At 38.4% G+C, this 24,395-nt stretch overlaps 2 protein-coding genes across 2 annotated transcripts; both read left to right on the top strand.

Annotated features, from left to right (window-relative positions):
• The first annotated feature begins 1,019 nt into the window (after nt 1–1,019).
• Nucleotides 1,020–17,369, top strand: LOC106080012 (uncharacterized). Its single transcript, XM_056011620.1, has 3 exons — nt 1,020–1,241; nt 10,332–10,623; nt 12,267–17,369. The coding sequence occupies exons 2-3, from the start codon at nt 10,344–10,346 to the stop codon at nt 13,841–13,843; spliced, it is 1,857 nt and encodes a 618-aa protein (XP_055867595.1). The 5' UTR covers nt 1,020–1,241; nt 10,332–10,343; the 3' UTR covers nt 13,844–17,369.
• Nucleotides 17,370–21,352: 3,983 nt separating this feature from the next.
• On the top strand, nt 21,353–21,781 carry LOC129924278 (uncharacterized). Its single transcript, XM_056018516.1, has one exon. The coding sequence runs from the start codon at nt 21,353–21,355 to the stop codon at nt 21,779–21,781; it is 429 nt and encodes a 142-aa protein (XP_055874491.1).
• Nucleotides 21,782–24,395: the final 2,614 nt, after the last annotated feature.

The raw sequence follows: 24,395 nt of genomic DNA, 5'->3' as shown, positions 1-24,395 counted from the left end.
TCCATGAAGCTCTCTCAGTCTCTCTCAGTCTCTCCCTGAAGCTCTCTCAGTCTCTCTCAGTCTCTCTCAGTCTCTCAGTCTCTCTCAGTCTCTCCATGAAGCTCTCTCAGTCTCTCTCAGTCTCTCCCAGTCTCTCCATGAAGCTCTCTCAGTCTCTCCCTGAAGCTCTCTTCCATCGCACTATTTTCATAGAACACCTCGAACGGGTCGGTCAGACTGACATCCAACCAGTGTGAGCTATTAATAGATCTATGCTCACCTTTGCAGCTACAGGTATGAGTAAGTGAATAGCCAGGTTTGATGTATAGCCCAGACCATCCCGTGGGAGTATTTCCCGCCTTCTCTCCCCTTTTCGTGAATCAAGGCTATTTATAGAGCTATAGTTATTGCAAGCTCGCTTGATTAATTTTAAAAAATATTAAAAACTAAGATGCCTTCCGACAACGGCGCTACAAAAGCAGGGCGTCTGACGGGGCGCCTGATGGCGATCTCTAGAGACGCGGAAATCCCATGCGTAAACCAAATAAGTATTCCTCCCTTTCTAAAAATAGCAGGATAAATAGGTTATGTCCCTTGTCGAAGGATGAGAGAGAGAGGAGAGAAGTATTATAATTATAAAAGCGGTGGGGAGGGAAAGGGAAAAAAACAACTCTGGCCCCAGGTTCTGGACAGTCGGTTAGACCAAGAGTTGTCCACTTTCAAAAACAATTTTTTTTTCATCTACAGACAATTCCTCCCTTGTTACTCATTCTTAAAACAGGGGCAAAAACTGAACTTGAAAAAAAAAACAGGATTCTTTCCCCTGCCAAGTTCTCTCCTCCTGCTGTTGAGCCACCAACTTCACAACGTAAATCTTTCATGGCGAACCAAAGGGAGACAAGAATTCTTAGCAATAAAAAACATTCTTGGAGGGGATCGAGGGTTATCCCCCGAGATATGGGTGGGAACAAAAAACAAAAGAAAAAAAAAATTCCACGCTTCAGATCGCCCCCACCTTTTTCCTGCCCCTCTTTCTCCAGCTCCGCCTACACACCATGCTTTCATTTTGACTTCTGCTCGAACATCGAAGGCGAGGAAGAAGAGGTCTTCTTTGATTCTTTCCTGCACCCGGTCTAGGCACGTGGAGCACGGGACGTAACTCTTGGTATTTCACCAACCACCCCCCGAGCCGCTTACACGAGAGGTTATTTTTTAAAAATATTTTTGGATTCGATTTTTTTCTTGGCAAAACCTGATCAGCGGTAAGTAGCAAAGCAATTTTTTTTTTAATTTTTTATTTTGTATTTTTTTTTTTATACGAACAGAATAAATATTGAAAACCTTTTTTTTTTTTTCAAATAACTGAATTAAGGCTCTATGATATATGTGTAACCGTAAATAAGATACCATATCTCATCTCATCTCATCTTATCTTATATAATACAGACGTTACTTCAAAAAAGAAGATGATTACGTCCTACGCGTCATGCATTTAGTCACGCATATTAACCAATGACTTAAATTCTGCCAAGTCACTGGTTTTCCTGGCTAGCTCAGGCAACCCATTCCATGCTCTAATAGCTCTAGGGAAGAAGGAGCATTTTGTACAAATTTGTCCTAGCATATGGGACGAGGAATGTGCCTTTATCTTTGTGTCTTTCTGAGTATTTTTTTAAGTTTTGTTTTTGTATTTGATATATTTTATGAACGTGCCTAAGTATCAAAAAAATTATCAAATGAGTAAAAAATATTAGCACTTAGAAGACGGTACATGATGTTTCCTGAATGTCTATTTACTTAATTACTCTTCAATGAAATCATGCGAGAATACCCGCTGACGTATGACGTAAAGGCGGTCTGTCGTTGTGCTGGCCACATGACACCCTGCTCGTAAACCGTTGGCCATAGAAACAGATGGCTTTAACATCATCTGCCTTATGGATCGCAAGGTCTGAAAGGGGAACTTGACTATTACTATTTATATTTATACTATTTATATATTTCGAGCACGCCAGAATCGGACACTTATTAACTAAGATAGTGTTGCCAACTCTAAAGTATCGCCAGTGAAAATGCAAAGAAAAATATTTACAACAAAAAAAAAGTTTCTGAACCGTTGAAGTTAGGATATTTTTTAAATCGCAATTGTGGGGGCCCCTCTCTTGGGCAGTAGCCCCGCCTGCACTCTATTCAATTCGGCTGTGTATTTTATTTAAGTTGGTAAAGCTTTGTATTAATTGAAAACAATTATCGTTAAATGTGATTAATTACTTCCGTAAACATTTCGCAATGACTCGACCTGAAACATAAATATATGTAAATAAATGATAAACAAAACCGGAAGAATATAGCGGAAGCGCTCCACCCATATTCCATCGAGTTACTCACTGTTAATGAAAAGGGGGGACAACTAAAGATGAATAACTCTACGATATAATTGCTCATTAATTACGACATTTCGGTTAGGTCACCTTGATTATAAAACGTGTTTGCAATCAAGGGCGTCGTTTTTTCTATTTATTTAATTTATTTTTGTGGTCGCAAAAGTAAAGTATGTGCAATAGTTTTGAGTGGATATTCATTTTTACCTAACTTTTTTTTTTTCAATAAAATTTGTAACTTTTCTAAATTCACACTATCACCATAAACATGCGCATGCATCTCTACATAAAATATAATTTTCCAATTGCATTTCTTGTCAGCCCCTCGTTTTTCCTGATACTATTTCCCAAAGGAAGGTCTTTGCGAGCGCTGAGTACCTTGTGATAAGACCATAAAGTTTAACTTTGCGTTTTTTGACAGCAGTCAGAAGGTCATTGTGGGGCCTAATTGCCGTGATGACCTTGTTTCTAGTCTTTTCGTTTGTGGTGTAGTTCTTGTAGGTGATACCTAGGATTATTCTGAAACATCTCCATGCCATTGCTAGAATCCTTCTCTCTTATTCTGTAGCTAGCGTCCTACATTCGCAAGCATACAAGAATGTGGCCATGACCATGGAGCGCATCGCTCTGATTTTAGTGTCGTGGGCTATGCCTTTGTCTTTTCATATTGTTTTGAGTTTTAAAAGTGCTGCTGTGGACTGTGCAATTCTGGCAAGTACTTCAGGTTTGGTTCCTATGTAACTCATAAAAAGGAATGGAGCATTGTGAAATGTATTTTTATTCCCAATTTTTATGCTAATGTTTTATGCGTTAATCTCAAAAGCTTATTTACTTTGAATCACTAAGGTTTTTATGGCTGATGCAATTATGTTCTTTTTCAATGAACGGGACACACGTTTGTTTCTCAATACATCAAAAATGCCAGTATCTTCACATTTAGACTATTTGTTGGACCTTTGGGGCGCCACATGTGATCTGACATCCGTCTCTCTATTCCTCCCTGTCTTCCCTAAACAGGCCCCTCTGTTTCCTTGTTACTGTCTGCCTCTTCTTCTTTCCCCTGGAACTGGTGAAAAGTCTTTGTCAAATCTGAGTCTCTTTTTTTTTGTCAATATCATCATATTGAATATCTCAATAGCATGTCAGTAATTACACAAGTCTTTCACTACACCTCAGTAACTACACATGTCGATAGCAATTACACGCCAGTAGCAATTACACATGTCAGTAACAATTACTCATGTCACTAACTAACCATGTTAGTAACTACACATGTCAGCAACTACACATCAGTAACTACACAACAGTAACTACACATCAGTACCTACACATCAGTACCTACACATCAGTACCTACACATGTCAGTAACCACAGAGTTAGTAGGTATATAGGAGGGAGGAGTATAATTCAAACAAGAACATGACGAACGGTGTTGTCACGTGACCGAGTGTTTGCTGTTTGAAGCTGAACGAAAGATTGCCCTCAACCTCACTAATAAGACAACCCGCATTCACCAAAGTCTCACTAATACGATGGACCTATCAGCGCTGATCACAGCTGTTAAGTTAATGGGAATTCGAAACTCGTGAAACTTTCTTTGCCAGGGGGGGGGGGGCTAATGTAGGAGCTGTGGGTGGCACCTGTGAAAGGGGCGGGGCTAGCACCTCAAATAATTGAAATGTATTTGACTAGCAAAGTTTCAGGTGTTCCCTCATAAGATGACCAAGTCCTAACTCAAACATCCTGCAGGAGATGACAGATGACCGGGATTCGAACTCAGGACTGTCGTGACGACAATCCAAAGCAAAAACCAAACGGTCAAGACGCAATCATTCTGATTATTACAAAGCGTACATCAACTCACTCTGTCTGGGTGGAATCGTGTACACGTTATTTCTTCCACCTTCCAATCTCGGATCAAGTGGAAACTTGACACAATTATTTATTGTCGATGACAACACATGAATCGATTACAATAGAAATGTATTATGATACGGGGGGATAAGCCATGTGTAGGTAAAATAGGTCGTTTTAACTATAAACTTTTAAAGGTTATAAAACCTTCTATTTTTATTAGTACTTTTATAGATCAGTGGCTAACGCGTCGGGCTTCAACCATGTAGTTTAAGACCCCGAGTTCGAATTCATTCAGACTCAAGCAACTTTTTTTTTTAAAAATAGCTTTCGAAAAAGCAGCTCAAACCCACCCCCCCACCCCTTTTCCTTTTCCGACTCCTCCCCAAAAGTGATACGACCGTAGTGCACTGAGCATTCCATAAGCGTGAAAGTTGTGCTAAACAAAAAATACTTAATACAATTATTTCCAATTGCACACATTTATTATTGATAGTCAAGATCTATTAAAAATTGATTCTAAATTATTGATGCAATTTCACTAAATATAAGCTTTGTTGTTCAAAAAAATATTTTTACAAAGCTAATATTAACTCAGTCTGTTTGTCTGTCTGGTAAAAAGTTTGAATGTTTTTTCTCCCACTTCCCATTCTCGGATCAAGTTAAAATTTTGCACAATTGTACAATATCGATGACAATACACGAATCAATCCAAAAATTAACCACTTAGTTAATCGTTTAGTACTGATTGATTAATTGTTGTATACAGCAGCTTAACTAACCCTGTAATTTTCAGATAAATGGCAATAATTAACGGTTCTTTCCCTTAGATACGCTTTGTTTTTTTTAAAAGTATTATTTTTGTCCATACAAGAGGGAACCACAATTATGTCATGTTTAACAGGCTATTTCTACGCCACTGCGTCAACTGTCGGCCCATGAATCATTGGCATCGAGTTGTAAAAGTGTTTGCAGGGAGACAACAAACGAGCTGAGAATGTGATGTGGGGCAGGGGGGAGCCCTGGTACCACTTCAACCATTGCTAGAGACTTAACTAGCACTCATACAAACCTGTGTATATAGTCCTTCCACTAGAAGCGTATTAGTTTTTTCAGATCTCACACACATGCTCTCTCTCTCTCTCTCACCACACACACACGCTCTCTCTCTCTCTCTCTCTCACACACACACACACACATGCTCTCTCTCACACACACACACACTTCACGATTTTATTTTTCGTTTCTACAACACATGATTACATGACGTCATAATTATGCATGACACCCATGATGTCACAAGTTCAAAGGTAGAAGTCCATTTCCTCTTGCAATGTCTGTGATACGCACATCCATAAATAAGCTGTTAACATTAGATTATCGAGACGTGTATTGTGATGATACAAAAGTGGCTGTAGCCTCCTAGATTTCGAGTGAACAGAACTAAGATCAAGAAGGAAATTGATAGTGTGAGATCATCGTGTTAAAACCGGCACTAAGAAATGTAGACAGGTTACCGACAGAACCTTTTTTTTGTTTCTCTCTCTTAAAACGCACCTTACATCCTCTACCCCCTTTCTCTCTCTCTCTATCTCTCTCTCTCTCTCTCGCCTGGAAGTTTATATTTAAGCATCGCCCGCCTATTTTTTTATTTGGCAACTAAGACAAGAGGAATTCCCGAATCGTTTAAAAATAGACAGTGACGTCAGAAGACACACGGTGTGTTCAAAGTACGTCTGCTGCGTCAAAACGGAATGATACATTCCTGAGTTTATGCTTTAAACATGATCTTATCACAGCCTCTCCCTAATATCACGTAATAAATAAAGATATAAAACAAGAAGCAGCCATAACTCTTAACTCTGCTCCCGTTAGTGTGATTTAGTGACTATTAAAAATTCCTGCACAATTTCCATGGGCTGTATTTGCTTGGTTATGTGAAATGCTCTCTGGACTGACGTTCGGTGGTCGCGAAGGTCCCGGGTTCAAACCCTGTCGCCATGTGGGAGGTATGGGCTGGGATGTAATTATCATCAGAATCAGAAGGAACATCCGAAACATGTAAAACATTTTTACAAACAAACATTTTAAAAACTTTACTTTGGCTATTTGTAGCCCATACATTTTTTTTATATAGGTCAGGGAGGCTAATTTTAATTACACAACTAATAAAATGTATTAATCCAAAGCATTTCTTTGAAAAAGAATCTATTCAAAGAACAAAGAACAAACAAAGAAATCAACAACAACTTTATAGAGGAAGCAATAGTAATTAGTACAATAACGCAAAGCACTATCTTATCTTATATAATAAAGACGTTACTTCAAAAAAGAAGATGATTACGTCCTACGCGTCATGCATTTAGTCATGCATATTAACCAATGACTTAAATTCAGCCAAGTCACTGGTTTTCCTGGCTAGCTCAGGCAACCCATTCCATGCTCTAATAGCACTAGGAAAGGATAAATGTATAAAACATCACATATACATGTAAGTGTAAGTCACAAGACTATACATGTATAAAGTACATTCAGTATTTTACGTCTATATACCCAGCACTCAGTACTGGATTTACATATATACATATATATATATGATACACAAAGTAGATCTCAGGACACGCACTTGTCAGAGGGATTTTTTTTTACAAAGCTTATATCACCTCACACTGTAGGTCTGGTTAAAATCTTTTACACGTTATTTCACCCACGTCCATTCCCTGATCAAGTTGAAACTTAACACAAATATTCATTGGCATAGACAAGTCATGAATCAATAAAAAAAAATGAATCAATTAATTACTGGTAATGAATTATTTTGTTTGATACCAACAAGGGAAATATGTAGGGTTTTGTCCCCATAGATAATTGAACACGTTATCTCCCCTACACCAGTTCTCTAATCAATTTTAAACTTAAATCAACTATTTATTGTAAGTGTCACAGATTACATTATAGAATTGTGTGTACATTTCACATTTGAAAGAAATATAAGCCCTCGACATGAGCCTCGGGATTTACCCCTCAAATTTAGACACTTGACAGCACGTCAGGATTTACCCAAGGGACGTGATTATGAAGTTTGAAATCTATTGGTTGATTTGAAATTAAACAAAGACATTTTTTTAAAGAGTTAGCGCCAGAGAATTGGCGGGAGTAAGAAAGTAAGGCCAGTCGATAAAATAATTGGTTTGTAGACAGTCACGTTTCTAAGAGCTCTGTTTGAAAAGCCTTTGTAATATGTTTCATGCTCATTGATTTGTAATTTGTACATAAACTGTACTTACGTTGTATTTAAATAAAGTTCCAGAGTTTTGCTTTATCAGAGAATTGTTAATTGTGATTCTAGATCGTCATTTGTTGTTAACTATTGAATTCAAGTAAAATCCCCGGCATAACAACACATCGTACCATCTGCATGTTGTTACAGTAAGTAACATAACATGAATTAGTTTCAAAAGTAACGAATTGGTGAAAAAAAAATTATTGGTAATCATTTATTTTGTTTGATATCGAATAAGGTAAACAACTTTTACATTATTTAGTGCCACAGTTGTACGTTGCCTTTATAAAATACTTTTTTTTTAAATAATTTTTTTTATATTGTGCTTGTTAAATGAATAATACTAATTTATTATGTCTATCGACTATCAGTTTAACTCTCTCTGTGGCATTTTACGTCTCGAGAGATAATCTTTTCCCTTTGCAACTTCTTGTGTGGCTAAAGAGGCCAATCCTTGATACACAGCTGCGGTTGCAGGTTGGGCATATGTAATCTGGCTGCCTGGTCGTTCGGTTTGCGCGCTGGACTGTCGTTCGGATTTATCGATGGTCGAGGGTTCAAATCCTGCCCGCTCCCATCCCCCGTCGTCCTGCGGGAGGTTTGGACTAGGAAGTAAACCATCTTCAACTCTGAAGGAACATCCGAAACATGTAAAATATTTTACAAACAATCACCAGGCGCCGTTGCATTTTCACCCTTCTGTCTGCTTCTGTTGTGTATGACATCTGCAATCTGTGACCCTTCCTTTATGCTCTCTCTACATGTGGATCTATCCAGTGCCACCTCTTCCCAGTTGCCAGTGTCGATTTTGAAGAGCTTCGTGACGCGTTTGGATACATAACTCTCTAAGCATCCGAAAACCATATCTCACACAGACACATAATATCTGAACTACTATATGGCCCCATATCTCAAATAGCCTTGATCTTATCCATTCTAAATTTTGCCCTGCTAGAAGTGCCGGATTCTAGTATTTTGGTAGCCCTGGAAGAGCCTGCACTTTTCATTCAAAAATAATAATAAAAATAGAGATAACTTCCTCTTTCTTACCTTGCGATCTGTTAGGCGGAGGATGTAAAGGTCATCTGTTTCTGTGGCCCACGGTTAACGATGGTGTCTTGTGGCCAGCACAACGACCAACCGCTTTTACTTTTCCCCAACTAATGTCAGGCATTCATTATAGCTGGGTGGACTCAGAGGCGCCTTAAATATCCCGAAAGTTTTCACCAGGTACCCCCCATTTCGGAAATCAATAGCTTTACCACTTCACCGCCGGGCCTTGCACTACCCTATAAAAATGTAGGCAAACATTTATGGGAAAAAAAAAAACAGAAATAGAGTAACTTTACATTTTATCTCATATTTTCTTATATTTAATATGCATATTTTGTTAACTTTTATATTATTAAATTTGGAGTTCTCCTTTAATTTCTTCAAGCATGAGATTATATGAAACCACACAATGTCTAGGATACATCTGTGACACCCAGGCATCAGCTCCAAAGTCTGTGTTGTTTTTTTATTAGAGTTTATTGAGTTCAGACTGCGAACTTTTCTTGATTCTCTCCCTTCAGTTCTCACACAATCTCTCTCCACCCCCCCTCCCCTTCAAAGATCTGAGGAAAATCTTCGAAAACTAAATCCTGCCGGGACGCGGAGGTGAGGCAGCAGTGCATTGCGTCATCTGGTTTTGATATCACCGGTATCTCAGATGTGACGATTCTCTGCTCCCTTCGGCGCTCCCTTCATCACACACACACACACACACACACACTTAAACACACATACAAGCGATATCGTTGTTTGCAAAAAATAAAAAAAATACGACGCAATTTGATAATTGAATTGACAAGAATGTGTCTGACGTCTGTGTTCCTCTCGGTATTCTGCGAAGAAGACGAAGACTGTAGCATTCCTTGTTAACAGTCTACCCTTTGCATTCGTTAACACACACTTGTCTTTAAAACATTTTTGTTAAAATTAGATTCATGCCTTAATACAGCGGTTCTCAAACTTTTATGCTCGGCCACCCCTTTTTACAATCCCCCACTCTTCCGCGACCCCCGCACACACACACACACATACAGCAATAAAAGACAATAACAATCCTTATTTTCGATGGTCCTAGGCGACCCCTGGCAAATCGTCAATCGACCCCCAAGGGGGTCGCGATCCACAGGTTGAGAACCCCTGCCTTAATACCTTGCTGCGCTATAATGTAAACTATTAAAACAAGCAAAATACTAAAAAAAAATACTGTATCAATTAGTTTGGATCCGTCGTGTAATTAAATTTGTAATAAGCCTCAAACGACAATCTATAAAGGGAACTAATTCAGCTTATGCCTCCACTTCAGTCAAGTACTATTTTTCCCTTGTTTGTGATACCAAACAAAGTAATTTATTACCAATAGTTAATTAACTAATTGGTTTTTTTTTAAATTGATTATCATCTAAAAGAAATAATTGTGCAAAATTTCAGCTTGATCCGAGATTGGTTGTCAGAGAGATGACATGTAAAAACTTTTGGCCAGACAGACAAACAGACATACAGACAGTCAAAGTGAGTTGATATAAGCTTTGTAAAAATTGGTAAGGAAGTTGATGAACACCTGTGACGTGACCTGTAGCAGAAAACAAATAATGTTTAACTCTTTCTCTCCGTAATTATTTACCACATTCTGGTGGAATCAGCGCTGGTATCGTCACTTAGGAGAGAAAGAGTTAATAAACAAACCAACACATAGCATGCTATTTCACAGTTATTGTTCTTGTTTTGATGTTTATATGCCATGGTATCATAAATTATTCTTATTTACTATTTGTTTCGTCCAGATTACCAACACAATGCACACGAGCCTCTACATAGGATTGGTTGCTTTGCTCACGTGGTCCACGTCGAGGGCGTGTCCAGAGTTTTGTTTCTGCTTCGACAACACCTTTGTCACATGCTCCAACTTCCAGATATTGGACCTGGCCATGTTGCCCTCTCGCACGGACACGCTGACCATCAGCTCCGGGGACATTGACGAGTTGCCCATGGGCTTCCTGGCCATGGCTAAACGTCTGCGGTTCCTGGAGATCTCTAAGCTGCGAGTCCGAGTGGTCAGACAGGGAGCTTTTAGAGGTAAATTCATGTGCAAGCAGTGATTAATTGATTTACATTATCTTCTTATCTTATATAATACAGAAGTTACTTCAAAAAAGAAGTGCAGGATTGTAGGAATATTCGTGTGTTGTTTATAATCCAGCGACTTGACAAATAGTTATTTAGATTTGAAACTACTTTCATGCTTAACTCTTTCTCCCCGTAATTATTTACCACATTCTGGTGGAATCAACGTTTGTATTGTCGGTTAGGAGAGAAATGGTTAATACTAGATCTCAGCTCTTTAACCACACTCAAATGTAACTGTTTACAAAACAATAAAAAGAACGGTAGCCTTCAGGTCACGAAATAGAGCTTCATTTTTACAAAGCTTGTATCCAACTCTTGCCTAGTACAAATCTTGTACACGCTATTTCTCTCACTTCTCATTATCTGATCAAATTAAAACTACAATTATCTATGGATTGTGTGTTTAGATCCATGGTGTGCCTTATGGCTCAGTGGAAATGAAACTGTACTGCTTTATACACGCTGGGAAGGCCACCGTTAGCCACATAGAATATTTAAATTTCATCTCATGTCCCTTATTTTCTTGTATTTAATATGCATATTTAGCCGTATATGTGAATACTGAAGTATTATTTTCTATTGTTGCTATTTAAAAAAAATATTTAATTACCAGTAATTAATTGTCGATTTGGTTACTTTTTTTTTTTCTTGATTCATGTCTTTTCCCTGACAATGAATAATTGTGCAAAGTTTGAACTTGATCCAAGAATGGGTGTGAGAAAAATAAAGTGTAAACACTTTTTTACCAGACAGACAGAGTGAGTTGATATAAGCTTTGTAAAAAATGAAAGTAAAACTGGATAGGACACACCCTGCAAAAACTAAGTACCAATGTTGCAAGCCAGGCACTTGATTGGAATCAGCAAAGAAAGATGAAAGTGGGCAGGCCCAAACAAAACCTGGAAGATGTCATCAGTGCAGCTGAGGATACTGGAATGACATGGGGAGCAGATGAAGAAAGCTGCTCAGAACCGAGTTCAGTGTAGAGGTGTGGCTACGATCCTACGCTCCCCTGTGGGTTACACAGAAACAAGTCATCTGGTGAAGACTGGGATTTTTAATTTCGGGATCTTCGAGTCCACCCAGCTCTAATGGGTGCCTGACATTAGTTAGGGAAAAGTAAAGGCGGTTGGTCGTTGTGCTGGCCACATGACACCATCATTAACCGTAGGCCACAGAAACAGATGACCTTTACATCATCTGCCCTATTGACCACAAGGTCTGAAAGGGGAACTTTACTTTTTTTTTCTTTTTTAGATCTACATTGGGAACGAATACAATCCTATATAAATATTCACTAATACAGACTTTAAATTCCTACTATTTATTCCGTTCAAAGTTAAGTAAAAGAAGATTGTATGGCCTCCTTCAGTCGCCTTGCCACTATTGATCATCTCTTGAGAATGAGATGAATGCCTGGGCACTTGTTATGTTCGGAAGATGTCGCCCACTCAGCAGTTCCCCCCCCCTCCCTTTTCCACACATCTGATTATTAATTAAATATTCATGTAAATATTATATTTAAAGCTTACAATAAACACGAATAACATAAAATAGAAGAGGGTAAAAATGTATTCTTTTCTAATCCCCAGGTTTGGCAAATCTGGACAAGTTCTCTATCACAGACTCTACGTTTGATATCGTGGAGCCGGAAAGCTTCAGTGGAATGAGATCTATTCAAGAGTTTGAAATCATTAGCTCTCAGTTCGGAAGAGTCGGCAAGCACGCCTTCTCCTCCCTGTCGAGCATCCGGAAATTCACCATCTGGCTTTCATCCTTCGGCACGCTCGCCGACGAGGCCTTCTTCCGGATGCACGACGTCACATCCTATCAAATCTACTCCAGCAACGTCACCCACGTGGGCAGGGATATTTTCAAAGGGGTGAAGGGCGTCGAGGAGGTCGTAGTTTACGACAATAATATTGATTCCGTGTCAGAGAGAAGCTTCAGGGATTTGGCTGTCACTGTCAAGAAACTGTCTGTCCGCCAAAACACGTTTGTATGTTCCTGTAGCCTATCATGGATATTAACCAACCCAGAAATGACGGACAATGCGTGTGTTTTTCCTGGTCAGTTTTTCACCGCGAAGGAGAGAACCTTCCAGCTCCGGGATCTGACTCCCGAGATTTTATGCTCTGCTGCTCAGCCAGTGCCACACAGCACAGAGGTGTCGCCAAGCGTCAGTCTATTTCCTAACAGCAGCGACGACGTGCCCGAAGTCCACGACGACATTCAAACTGAAATTGAACAACCTTCAGAGGACATTGGGCGAAGCACGACGGAGAAAGTGTCCGAACCACAGATACTTCCGGTGATCGAAACGTTTGACGATGATTTGACCTTCATTGACCAAATCCTGTTTGAAGACAATATATCCCCGACCTTGATGGACAATAACGAAACAATGTCTGTTTCCATTGAAGAAAGTAACTTTGAACTGGAAGGCGTCTCCCCAGAGCCCACAAGACAGCTCCATGATATAATATCCATGGTTGGCACAGTTCATGTCATTGAGAATGTGACTCAGAGTGTAATAGACATGAGTGGCAACCATTCCGTAGAACTAGTCCTGGTGGGAAGCGCTAAGGTCGTCACGGATAATCCGGAACAAACGTTTGAAACAGGGGACACGAGCACGGAAGACAATAGCATGGAAGCCTCTGTGCACATAGTGGGGGAGTACATTGAAGCCTCTGTTACACCTGCGTATCAAGAAGTGGATCTGTCTCTTCCTTCTGAACACGACACGCTACCTCAGCCGAAATTTCCGGACAACGCAACGACTGATCACGCGGTGGTCACGTGGGAGCAAGAGAACGTCTACTTTGACCAAAAGACGCAGCTGTCTTCTTCAGAACACGAAGACGACTTCGGCTCAGAGCCATCGTTGGATGAGTTCCTGGACGAAGACTCTGAAAGGCGGGAAAATAGCGTCACCGAGGACAGCGAAGCCGGCAACGATTCCTCAGCCACGAAAGTTGTGGTCGATAAATTGGCTCTCGCTGTGAGTGGAAGAGTGAACGAGCAGGCTCGACACGAAATGCACGAGAGGAAAGACGAACGGAAGAAAAGAAAACCTGGCAACTCTGAGATGAGCCTCCGTGCAAGTTTACTCGGTGTTTTAGCCAGCTTACTCTTCTGCATACTGCATTGGTTAGCGCTGGTGTAAAACTTTTGCTTTCCTTCACAGAGTTCAGACAATTAAATCATCAATGTTGGCAGCTATTATAAAAACAAACAACAACTGTGTACCTGGGACTAAGCATTGTATTCAGAAGTTACCACCAGACATTCTACATAACATGAGCCATTAACAAAATTAATCTAGCTCATTTGCTTTCTTGACATTGCAACTTGAAACGCTGTCCGGTTATTCCCAAACTACGACCCGCTGGTCACACTCGGCCCATGCCTTCCTGCCCCTCGAACCTTCTGCCCACTGCATTGTAAAGCCGGAGAGCCTCAATTTCATGGGGCTTGACGATTGGCTGTAAATGTCACGTGTACCTTTGGCTCCCAGACGAAAATGGTTGGGCATCACTGCTAGTAACACTAAGTCAACGAAGCCGGCTTAATTCCGGCTTAATTCCGGCCTAATTCATTTTTTTCCCGTTTTATTTATGCTGTGATATTTGGTTCTTGAATTATGAAATGAATATGTCAAGCTAAGCAATCTTCCAAGGCCCGAATTCTCTACTTCTACAACAGTCATTAATCTCCTTTGCTTTGCAGAAGTAAGATTACTTCCCTTGGCCTAGCTTCTGCTTCAGTCTATATCGTCACGATCAATTAACACTGACGATCAAACTTCGCCATGGAAATTTGCAATTAGCCAGTAAAAAAATTTGGCAGAAAAAAATCTCTGGATCTGGTATGCTAATCATTTTGTAAATAGCACATACATATACTATGACTCGTTTCAGTGTATCTTGTCTATACCAAAGAAATACTTTAAGTCCTGGTGTATACCTAAACTAATCTAATGGACATGTTTGATTGGAGAAAGGAGGCGCGGTGGCTGAGTGGTAAAGCGCTTGGCTTTGGAACCTGACGGTTCGAATCCTGGTGAAGACTGGGATCTTTACTTTCGGGATCTATAGGGCGCCTCTAAGCCCTCCCAGCTCTATTGGGTACCTGACATTTGTTGGGGAAAAAGTGGAGACGCTTGCTTGGTCTTTGTGCTGCACTCGTAGCACCCTCGTTAACTGTGAGCTACAGAAACAGATGGCCTTGACTTTATTTGCCCAATAGACTACGTGGTCTGAAACGGGAATTTTACTTTTTCCCTTGATAGAAAGGAAAGTAATCAAACAAGCCTACACGCAGATGTATGCACAATGACTATAAAGTGGTTAACAATTAATACAGAGTTATTGTTCTTCTCTTTTGGCACCTGGGTTTATCCAAAGAACAAAAGACAAACTTTTAGACTTTAAAATACCCAGAAATACATAGATTAAAAAGACACATTTCTTATTTCATATTTTAAGACAAAGTTATGTGAGTACTCCTTCATCCCAAGTGCCATTAGAACACGGATTTCCAGAATCAGCCAGGAAAACCAGTGACATGGCAGAGTTTAAGTCTCTTAATTAATATGCACGACTAAATTATACATGGATTGGATTAAGAAGTAATTATTTACTTTATTTGAATGTACATTTGTAATTTATATAAGTATATTGTGTTTAATGTAGGTTTTTTTGTGTGTATAAAAGGTGGGGGAAAGTTAAATATCAGAATCTGTACAAACTAGGAATGGCTTATACACAGAGCTGTTTTAAATGTTTGACACTAAAAAACGTTACATGGTGCGACAGCAAAACACAAGATGAAAGTTAAAACAGCACAGTTTAGGTAAAACTCGATTACCCGTGTAAGCAAGACGTGTGTAAGCAAGAAAAGTGTAAGCAGACGTTCTTGGAACTCGTTGATCCTGTTCCAAAAAAAAAAAGTTTTTTTTGGCAATACTACATGAGTTCACGTTCTTGCTGTTATTACAGTTGAGTTATTTTGGCAGTACTGAACGGTTGCTGCGAACAGACGAACTCCTTAATTACAGAAAGGGGAGACAAAAAAACGCGCGTTTTTGTCTACTGGCATGTTACAACATGATGGTTATCTAACTTTAAACAAAGATAGCACTGATAGGCGTCCTTTTCGTTTGTATATATCAGGCCATGTTTATACATCTCAATACTACGTTTATCCGGAATTCCAATTACGTTTTTTCCCCCCATGCTGACCTTTATGTGACCCACAAGTGACCTTCATATGTGTGAGCGAAACATTGGAGAGGAAAGAGATATTTTTAGGTACGGTGGCTCCATCTCTGAAGAGTCACTCGTGACATGCTGTCTTTGCATTATGTTAATTTGAAAGGTCAAGAAGTTTTGTCTCCGCGTTGAGAGGGAACTAAGTTAAAAATTAAGTGGATTGGAATTGAAGTGAGGGGGGGAGGTTACCGAGAAACAAAGACTGAAGAGAGAGAGAGAGAGAAAGTGAGAGAGAAAGGGAGTGAGAGAAAGAGAGAGAGAGAAAGGGAGAGAGAAAGATAAAAGGAAGAGAGAGAGAGAGAGAGAGAGAGAGGGAGAGAGAAAGGAGAGAGAGAGAGAGGAGAAAGATAATGGGAGATAGAATTGGGGAGATAGAGAGAGAAAGGTAGAGAGATAGAGAGAGAAAGGTAGAGAGATAGAGAGAGAGATAGAGAGAGAAAGGTAGAGAGATAGAGAGAGAAAGGTAGAGAGATAGAGAGAGAAAGGTAAAGAGATAGAGAGAGAAAGGTAGAGAGATAGAGAGAGAAAGGAAGAGAGAGAGAGAGAGATAGAGAGAGAAAGGGAGAGATATAGAGAGAGAAAGTGAGAGAGATAGAGAGAGAAAGTGAGAGAGATAGAGAGAGAAAGGAAGAGAGATAGAGAGAGAGAAAGGTAGAGAGAGAGAGAGAGAGAAAGGTAGAGAGAGATAGAGAGAGAAAGGTAGAGAGATAGAGAGAGAAAGTGAGAGAGATAGAGAGAGAAAGGAAGAGAGATAGAGAGAGAGAAAGGTAGAGAGAGAGAGAGAAAGGTAGAGAGAGAGAGAGAGAGAAAGGTAGAGAGATAGAGAGAGAAAGTGAGAGAGAGAGAAAGGAGAGAGAGAGAAAAAAGGAGAGAGAATTGGAGAGAGAGTGAAAGGTAGAGAGATAGAGAGAGAAAGTGAGAGAGATAGAGAGAGAAAGTGAGAGAGATAGCGAGAGAAAGTGAGAGAGATAGAGAAAGGTAGAGAGAGAGAGTGAGAGAGATAGAGAGAGAAAGTGAGAGAGATAGAGAGAGAGAAAGGGAGAGAGATAGAGAGAGAAAGGGAAAGAGATAGAGAGAGAGTAAGTGAGAGAGATAGAGAGAGAAAGTGAGAGAGATAGAGAGAGAAAGGGAGGGAGAGAGGGAAAGATATAGATGGTAATGATGGGACTTGTTGGAAGAAGCGGGTTAGGTTAAGGATCAAATAAAGATGAGAGAGGAAGATAGAGAGGCATCTCTCTCTCTCTCTTTAGATATATATATATATATCAGAGAAAGAGAAGGAGGTACGGGTAGGGGGAAGAGAAGAGAGAGAAGTAAAGAGATGTATACACAGTACCAATGATAAACACCTCGACCTAATATCATTCTGTTTGAACGAGTGGGGTCTGTCTTCCCTAGTGCTATTAAAGCATGGAATGGGTTGCCTGAGTCAACCAGAAAAAAACAATGAATTTAAGTCATTGATTAAAATGCATAACTAGATTGACCTAGGAACACGCGTAAGACGTAATCATCATCTTTTTTTTTTAAGTAACATCTGTATTTTATAAGATGAAGAAATAAGAGTTATAAGATGGAAATGATTTGTTACATTAGCGTGTCTTTGTCTCTGGTACCAGCACCATCTTGGGAGTGGGCTGTTTGTTCGATATTTATGCCAGAATCGGGAGAAATATATGTGCGATTCTCTTAGCTACATTCGAGTTTGTATGTGCGCTACGCGGAAATGAGTACAGTGGGGTAAACAGCTCACTGTGAAGGGCTTTAAAAGGTTGGAAAATCTTGTATTAGTTCAATGCTTCCCAAACTTTTTCCATGACGGAACATATTATCGGATTATTTACTGGAACACTTGGCTTAGTTTTTAATAATAATAATTAATAATAATAATAATAATAATAATAATAAACATTTGTGATGATAAACCTCTCCCAGGTTATAGGCAAAAACTCTCCCTGGAATTTAACAAATTATAACATTCCTAGGAACATCTTCGTTGCCTGTCAGAGGGCGGTACTGCTGCAGACCTGCCACATCACCAGAAAATTCCTCAGTGGAAACTGTTAAAGGGACTACGATGAATTTTGTTTCTCTTTAGCGAAACTCGACCCTGGCAGTGCCAGAGAATGACTACTTGTTCATTTCTAACATAATAATAATAATGGAAATTGTCCAAAATAACAATATACCCCATTGTTATATCAACCGAGGGGATAATAACAACTGACCTCACAGACACCTTCAAGACCCTTAACATTCCTAGGAACATTTTCGTTGCCTGTCAGAGGGCGGTACTGCTGCAGACCTGCCACATCACCAGAAAATTCCTCAGTGGAAACTTTTAAAGGGACTACGATGAATTTTGTTTCTCTTTAGCGAAACTCGACCCTGGCAGCGCCAGAGAATGACTACTCGTTCATTTCTAACATAATAATAATATTAATAATAATAATAATAATCTTTATTGCCCGGTTGGAAATCTTACAACTTGTGCATAAAAGAGAGGTTAGTCGTGGGTGGGGGCTACTAGTCAATAATTCTAGTACTTTGTGGAACACCTATTCAGGACTCGCGTAACACTGGGGTTCCGTGGAACACATGATGATTTTAAGCATATGGCTCATGGCAACGCCTGGTGAGCAGGCACCGAAAGGACCTGTGAGCGTCGTCGCTGAATGGACCGCTTGTAAAAGATTTTATAATACTCTCTTATTAAAGAACCCCCAATCGGAGTCATAATTGACCACGCCTTTACCTTTTATACAAAACGCTTTAAAGACTTTACACTCCGTGGCGTAGCAACCGCAGTGCAAGGTGGCTCAGTATGTCCAGGCTCATGACCATCAAATGTAATGTGGGCCGGTCTGTATGCTAATGGCTAGGGTTCATTTAGACACCCAGTCCGCCCCTGAGTTTAAGCTAAACATAAGGACATTTTATCTTCCATTATGCTGAATTAATATATTACGTCGTACTGTTGTGATATAGTTCATCTGTGTTCATAGTAGCAAGATACTATTTGACATGTTGTTCCTTTATTGGATACGAAACTGATCTAATACAGGTTCATTTTGTTTGTTTATATATGACCTGTATAAATATATGACATGTATACATATATGATATATACACTTGTTCGTTTCCTTGCCTAGCTTTTGTTTTTATACACATGCGATAACCTGGTGCGGTGACGGACAATTAAATACGATAATTGATAAGTAGAGAGAAAATAATGAAGAGAGGGAGAGAGAGCGAGAGAGGGAGAGAGAATGGAAGAGAGAATGCGATAGTTAGAGAAAGAAAGCTAGAGAGAGAGAGAATGAGACCGCGAGAGTTTGATAGAGAGAAAAAGAGAGAGAGAGAGAAAGCTTAAGAGAGAGAGAAAAACCTTCAGAGAGTGAGGAGAGAGCTTAAGATAGACCGTGAAAGAGAAAGAGAGAGAGAGAGAAAGATATATAGATATATATATAGAGAGAGAGAAGAGAGAAAGATATATATAGAGAGAGAGAAAGAGAGAGAGAGAGAGAGTGAAAGAGAGAAAGAGAAAGAAAGAGAGAAAGAGAAAGAGAGAGGAAATAAGGAAAAAGAAAGCTAGAGAAAGGTAAAATGAAAGTTAAAAGAAAATAAAAAGAAAAAAAGAGATCTCTGTGTATGTGTGTGTGTAAGGAGGTGTGTCTGTGTTCCTGGACTGAGCTTACATTGTACTAAGCTATTTTTTTTTATCAATAGTAATAAAAAATTATAATATAATCTGGGTGATCAAACGATTTCAAATGCTTAAGTCTGTTGCTGTTACTTTTATTTAATCGATATGAAGAGCTGATATCCAGCAGACTAGGCATTACTATCTGAGTAAATTGTGACAAAATATCCAGGTCAAAGCTGGGTCACTGTATCCTTGACCTTTAGACTCGCACAATGTCTTATTGTAACTCAAAAAAAAGCCATGTATAGAAATTTTGTAAACAATGTTTAATTAATAAAAAAGAATTCTCTCGCATTAATAAATAGTTTTCGACATAAATTAATAACTAATTTGTTGTTTTTTTAAAGTTGTTTTTTTTTTAAATGTGATTTTTTGTTGTTGTTGTTATTACTTCCCTTGTTTCTGTAGGGTCCGATTCCTTTGGTTTAAAAATAAACTGTACAGATATGCTTCCATTTTTTTGTAAACAGTCCATTGCCTCAACATGCAGAAACTAACACAGTAGCTAAACACAGAAATAATAAAATAACTAAAAAGTAACTAAAATGTTTATAAAGTGTATCATCTCTTTATTATTATTATTATTATTATTAATATTATAGCTTTTATATAGCGCTACTTATGCTTATAGCTTTGGTCCTATCCCAGTGAGGGGGAGGGGGTATCTAGGAGTTGGTTTTCCGTGCTGCCTTCAGGCGCTCAGGAAACACAACTCTGCCCGAGTCGGGTGTCGAACCTCGAGCCCCCTTCTACGTAGCGCACTTAGCCTCTCGACCACGCTTCCCACTCTTGATGATGTTCTAAAACTTCATTTTGTGGGTATTAATATATTTTTTACAAAGCTTATATCAACTCACTCTGTCTGTCTGGTAAAATGTTTGTGCATGTTATTTCTCCGACACCTAATCTCGGATCAAGATGAAATAGTGCACAAATATTTATTGGACTAGACAAGACGTGAATCAATAAAAAAAAAATATTTACCAATAGTCAATTAACTACTGGTAATTAATTATTTTGTTTGGTACTGAGAAGAGAAATTAATCTTTCGGTATTTACAAATATGGCTTAATATGTAAGGTTTGGTCCCATTATATTTGATTATATAATTGTTCACATTATTTTCCCCACACCATATCCCGGATCAAGTTAAAATTAAAACAATTATTTATTGTACCTAACAAAACATGAATACTTTTTTTAAATTAACCAATTAGTCAATTAAGTATAGGTAATTATTATTATTATTATTTGTTTTATCGAATAAGGCAAATAAAGTCCACATTACTGAGAGATATAGTTGTGTAAGTGAGGAATTCTTTCCCATTTTTTTTAAATGCTATTTTTAGTACACTTCGGCGACAAGGGCGGCAATCCGTCTCCATGGAAATCTGTCGCCATCAATGATTGTTAGTAAATACTACAATAAACTTTATAACATTAATACTACAATGTTTTCAAGGCTGTCTTTTGCGAGGCGTGAATAAGTGTTTCTAGAACTATATAGGTAATTAACTAGGGAATTAATTCTTAATTAAATGCAGAAAAAATTATTTATTAGATCTTGCCCGAAAAAAAAACCCACAAAATATAACAACAGCATAGTGAACTTTAAACCAACTAGAACGTACAAACAATCATACATAGTCATTACTTACGTCGTGCTTACGCCCAAGAGTTTGATGATTTAACTACGATGGGTTTTGGATTCTGTTATATGTTTCAACAAAGTCAAATGTTTAGAAACAAGCATGACGCCAAGCTAGATACTAGAATTCATCTGAAGAGACCAGATATTAGAATTCAGCTTACTATACCAGATATAAGCACTCAGCTTACCAAACCAGATTCAAGTATTCAGCTTACCAAACCAGATATAAGAATTCAGCTTACCAAACCAGATATAAGCATTCAGCTTACCAAACCAGATATAATAATTCAGCTTACCAAACCAGATATAATAATTCAGCTTACCAAACCAGATAAAATAATTCAGCTTACCAAACCAGATAAAATAATTCAGCTTACCAAACCAGATAAAATAATTCAGCTTACCAAACCAGATATTAGTATCCAGATTACCACACCGGATATCGAAATTCAGATTACCAATATCATACCATGACATTTTTTAAAATGCAAATACAACTGTTTTTTCATATTGTTTTAATACATGAAAATTAATTATAATGCTAATAGGGCTACATTAATTATTTATTTGAAACAAACATGAATATTAATCAAACGTATTAAAAAAGGAAGGTGTCTCGTTCAGTTGTCAGAAGGTGCGAAGTGTTCCGTTTAAGGAAAAAGTCTAGGAAACACTGACAAAGAGGTGCCATGGTACAAGCATTGCATGTCTTAGTTATATGTAAATTTGCTATACCAAAAGAATGATGTTACTTTTTTTTATTATAATTTGATAAAAAATACATTTCAGTGGTTTAATAATAAAATCGACTTAACATTAAAAGATACTTTAAAACAAAAGCATGAAAAATAAACCATTCAGTCTGAACGATAAAAGAAAATGGTGAGTAAATAATTTAGCTTTTTTTTTTTTAGTAAGAAAACATTCATATTAATAATTGTATTTTGATAATTGATTCCCATCAGGTCCGAATGGGGGAGGGGTCAAAAGTTTACTACGTCATAGGGCCAGAGTCAAAATAGGCTTCTTGAATATAAAAAAATGAAGTTTTTCAAGTTATTTCAAGTCTTATAAGTTAAAATATAATCAAATATAATAAGCCTACAGCGATGTAGTTTGTCTACCAGTAGCTTGGTGCTACAAGTCAACGACTGTCTACAAGAGAACAAGAGATAAGAAGAATTTTGTTGGCAGGGTGCTAAGAAGATAATTTAGTTGGAAGGGTGCTAAAAAATTTAGTTGACAGGGTGCTAAAAAGAGAATTAAGTTGGAAGGTGCTAAAAAAATTAGTTGGCAGGATGCTAAAAAGAAAATTTAGTTGGAAGGGTGCTAAAAAGAAAATTTAGTTGGCAGGGTGCTAAAAAGAAAATTTAGTTGGAAGGGTGCTAAAAAGAAAATTTAGTTGGCAGGATGCTAAAAAGAAAATTTAGTTGGCAGGATGCTAAAACGAAAATTTAGTTGGAAGGGTGCTAAAAAGAAAATTTAGTTGGCAGAGTGCTAAAAAGAAAATTTAGTTGGCAGGGTGCTAAAAAGAAAATTTAGTTGGAAGGGTGCTAAAAAATTTAGTTGACAGGGTGCTAAAAAGAGAATTAAGTTGGAAGGTGCTAAAAAAATTAGTTGGCAGGATGCTAAAAAGAGAATTAAGTTGGAAGGTGCTAAAAAAATTAGTTGGCAGGATGCTAAAAAGAGAATTAAGTTGGAAGGTGCTAAAAAAATTAGTTGGCAGGATGCTAAAAAGAGAATTAAGTTGGAAGGTGCTAAAAAAATTAGTTGGCAGGATGCTAAAAAGAAAATTTAGTTGGCATGTTGCTAAGAAGATGATTTAGCTGGAAGAGAGCTAAAAAGATGATTCAGTTGTCGAAAAACACCGATTCCCTCTAGTCATAAATGGATGGTTGCCTGACCGTGCGGTACTCGCTGGATACCCTGCCCGCTGCCACCCCCTTCGTCCTGCGGGAGGTTCGGACTAGGAAGTAGCTCCTCTTTAACTCCGAAGGAACATCCGAAACATGCAAAGCCCTTTGGGACAAAAAATGCTAAGTAAATGTGGGCAAAGTCTATCAAAAGGTTTGTTTGGTAATACATGCAGAGACGTTGTGTGCTTTTGACTAGAGTTCTTTCCCCATGAGTATCGGACAATTGATATTTTAATAATTCTGTTTACCTTTGCCATAGCATCCTTTGTCACGAGCTTACAAATTTTTTTTTCTACAAAATAAAATAGATATCCAGACGTTTGAGACTAAAAGTGGCCAGGGCACAGTTGACAAGCCACGGCTAAAAATATTATTGATAATTTGTCTTTTAATTTGGAGAGTGTCACACCAAAAGATAATCATAGTGATCTCCCTTTGTTTTACACTTATTCGTGAGATCCTGGTGACGTGTTGTAAGTTAATAAAATTCCGATTGAAAGAAAAAGAAGACAAGACGATGTGGAGAAATATGGTGCGATCTTATGGAACCTAAACAAAAAAAAAAAAAAACCCAAGAAAATGAAAAGTGGAATAATGGGAGAGATTTTGGCAATAAATAAATGAATCAATGTCAAGGACGCAAATATTGAAAGATCGCTTTGACAACTTCTGTATTTTGTACACGGGCGCACCAAAAATCTTGCTATTTATGGATCCACCTCAATATAAAAGAATCTCCAATAATAGATGTGCTCGTTTTTAAACCAAAATTTGGTGAATTGCTTGTATCGTTGTTGTACAAAATGTTCGTGTGTGCTGTGAATGTGTGTGTGTTTTAGCTAGCGTGTAATACGGCCTGAATGTGAAGGTTTGATCTGCCAGCGTGCCAGAGACGATAAAAATCTGGCATTCTCGCCAAACGAGCAGGGGCCAAACTTCATTGATAAATCTTGATACAGATCAATCTGTTTCCTTTTTTTTTTTTTTTGCTTCATTTTGGACACTTTTTTTTTTGTGGAGAGCTCACAAGGCAACGCCCATCTGTTCCTGTGTACACATACTCTCTCCCTCTCACACATACCTAAGAGATCACCACATAAACACTGTGAATCATGTACTAACAATAACTTGCAGACTTCGCGCTGTTTCCGATTCTTCCAGACTCGCTGCTT

Source organism: Biomphalaria glabrata, chromosome 1 (genome assembly GCF_947242115.1).
Source record: "Biomphalaria glabrata chromosome 1, xgBioGlab47.1, whole genome shotgun sequence".
Lineage (NCBI taxonomy): Eukaryota > Metazoa > Mollusca > Gastropoda > Planorbidae > Biomphalaria > Biomphalaria glabrata.
Note: the sequence above shows the minus strand (reverse complement) of the source record. Positions and strands in the feature narration are given on the sequence as shown.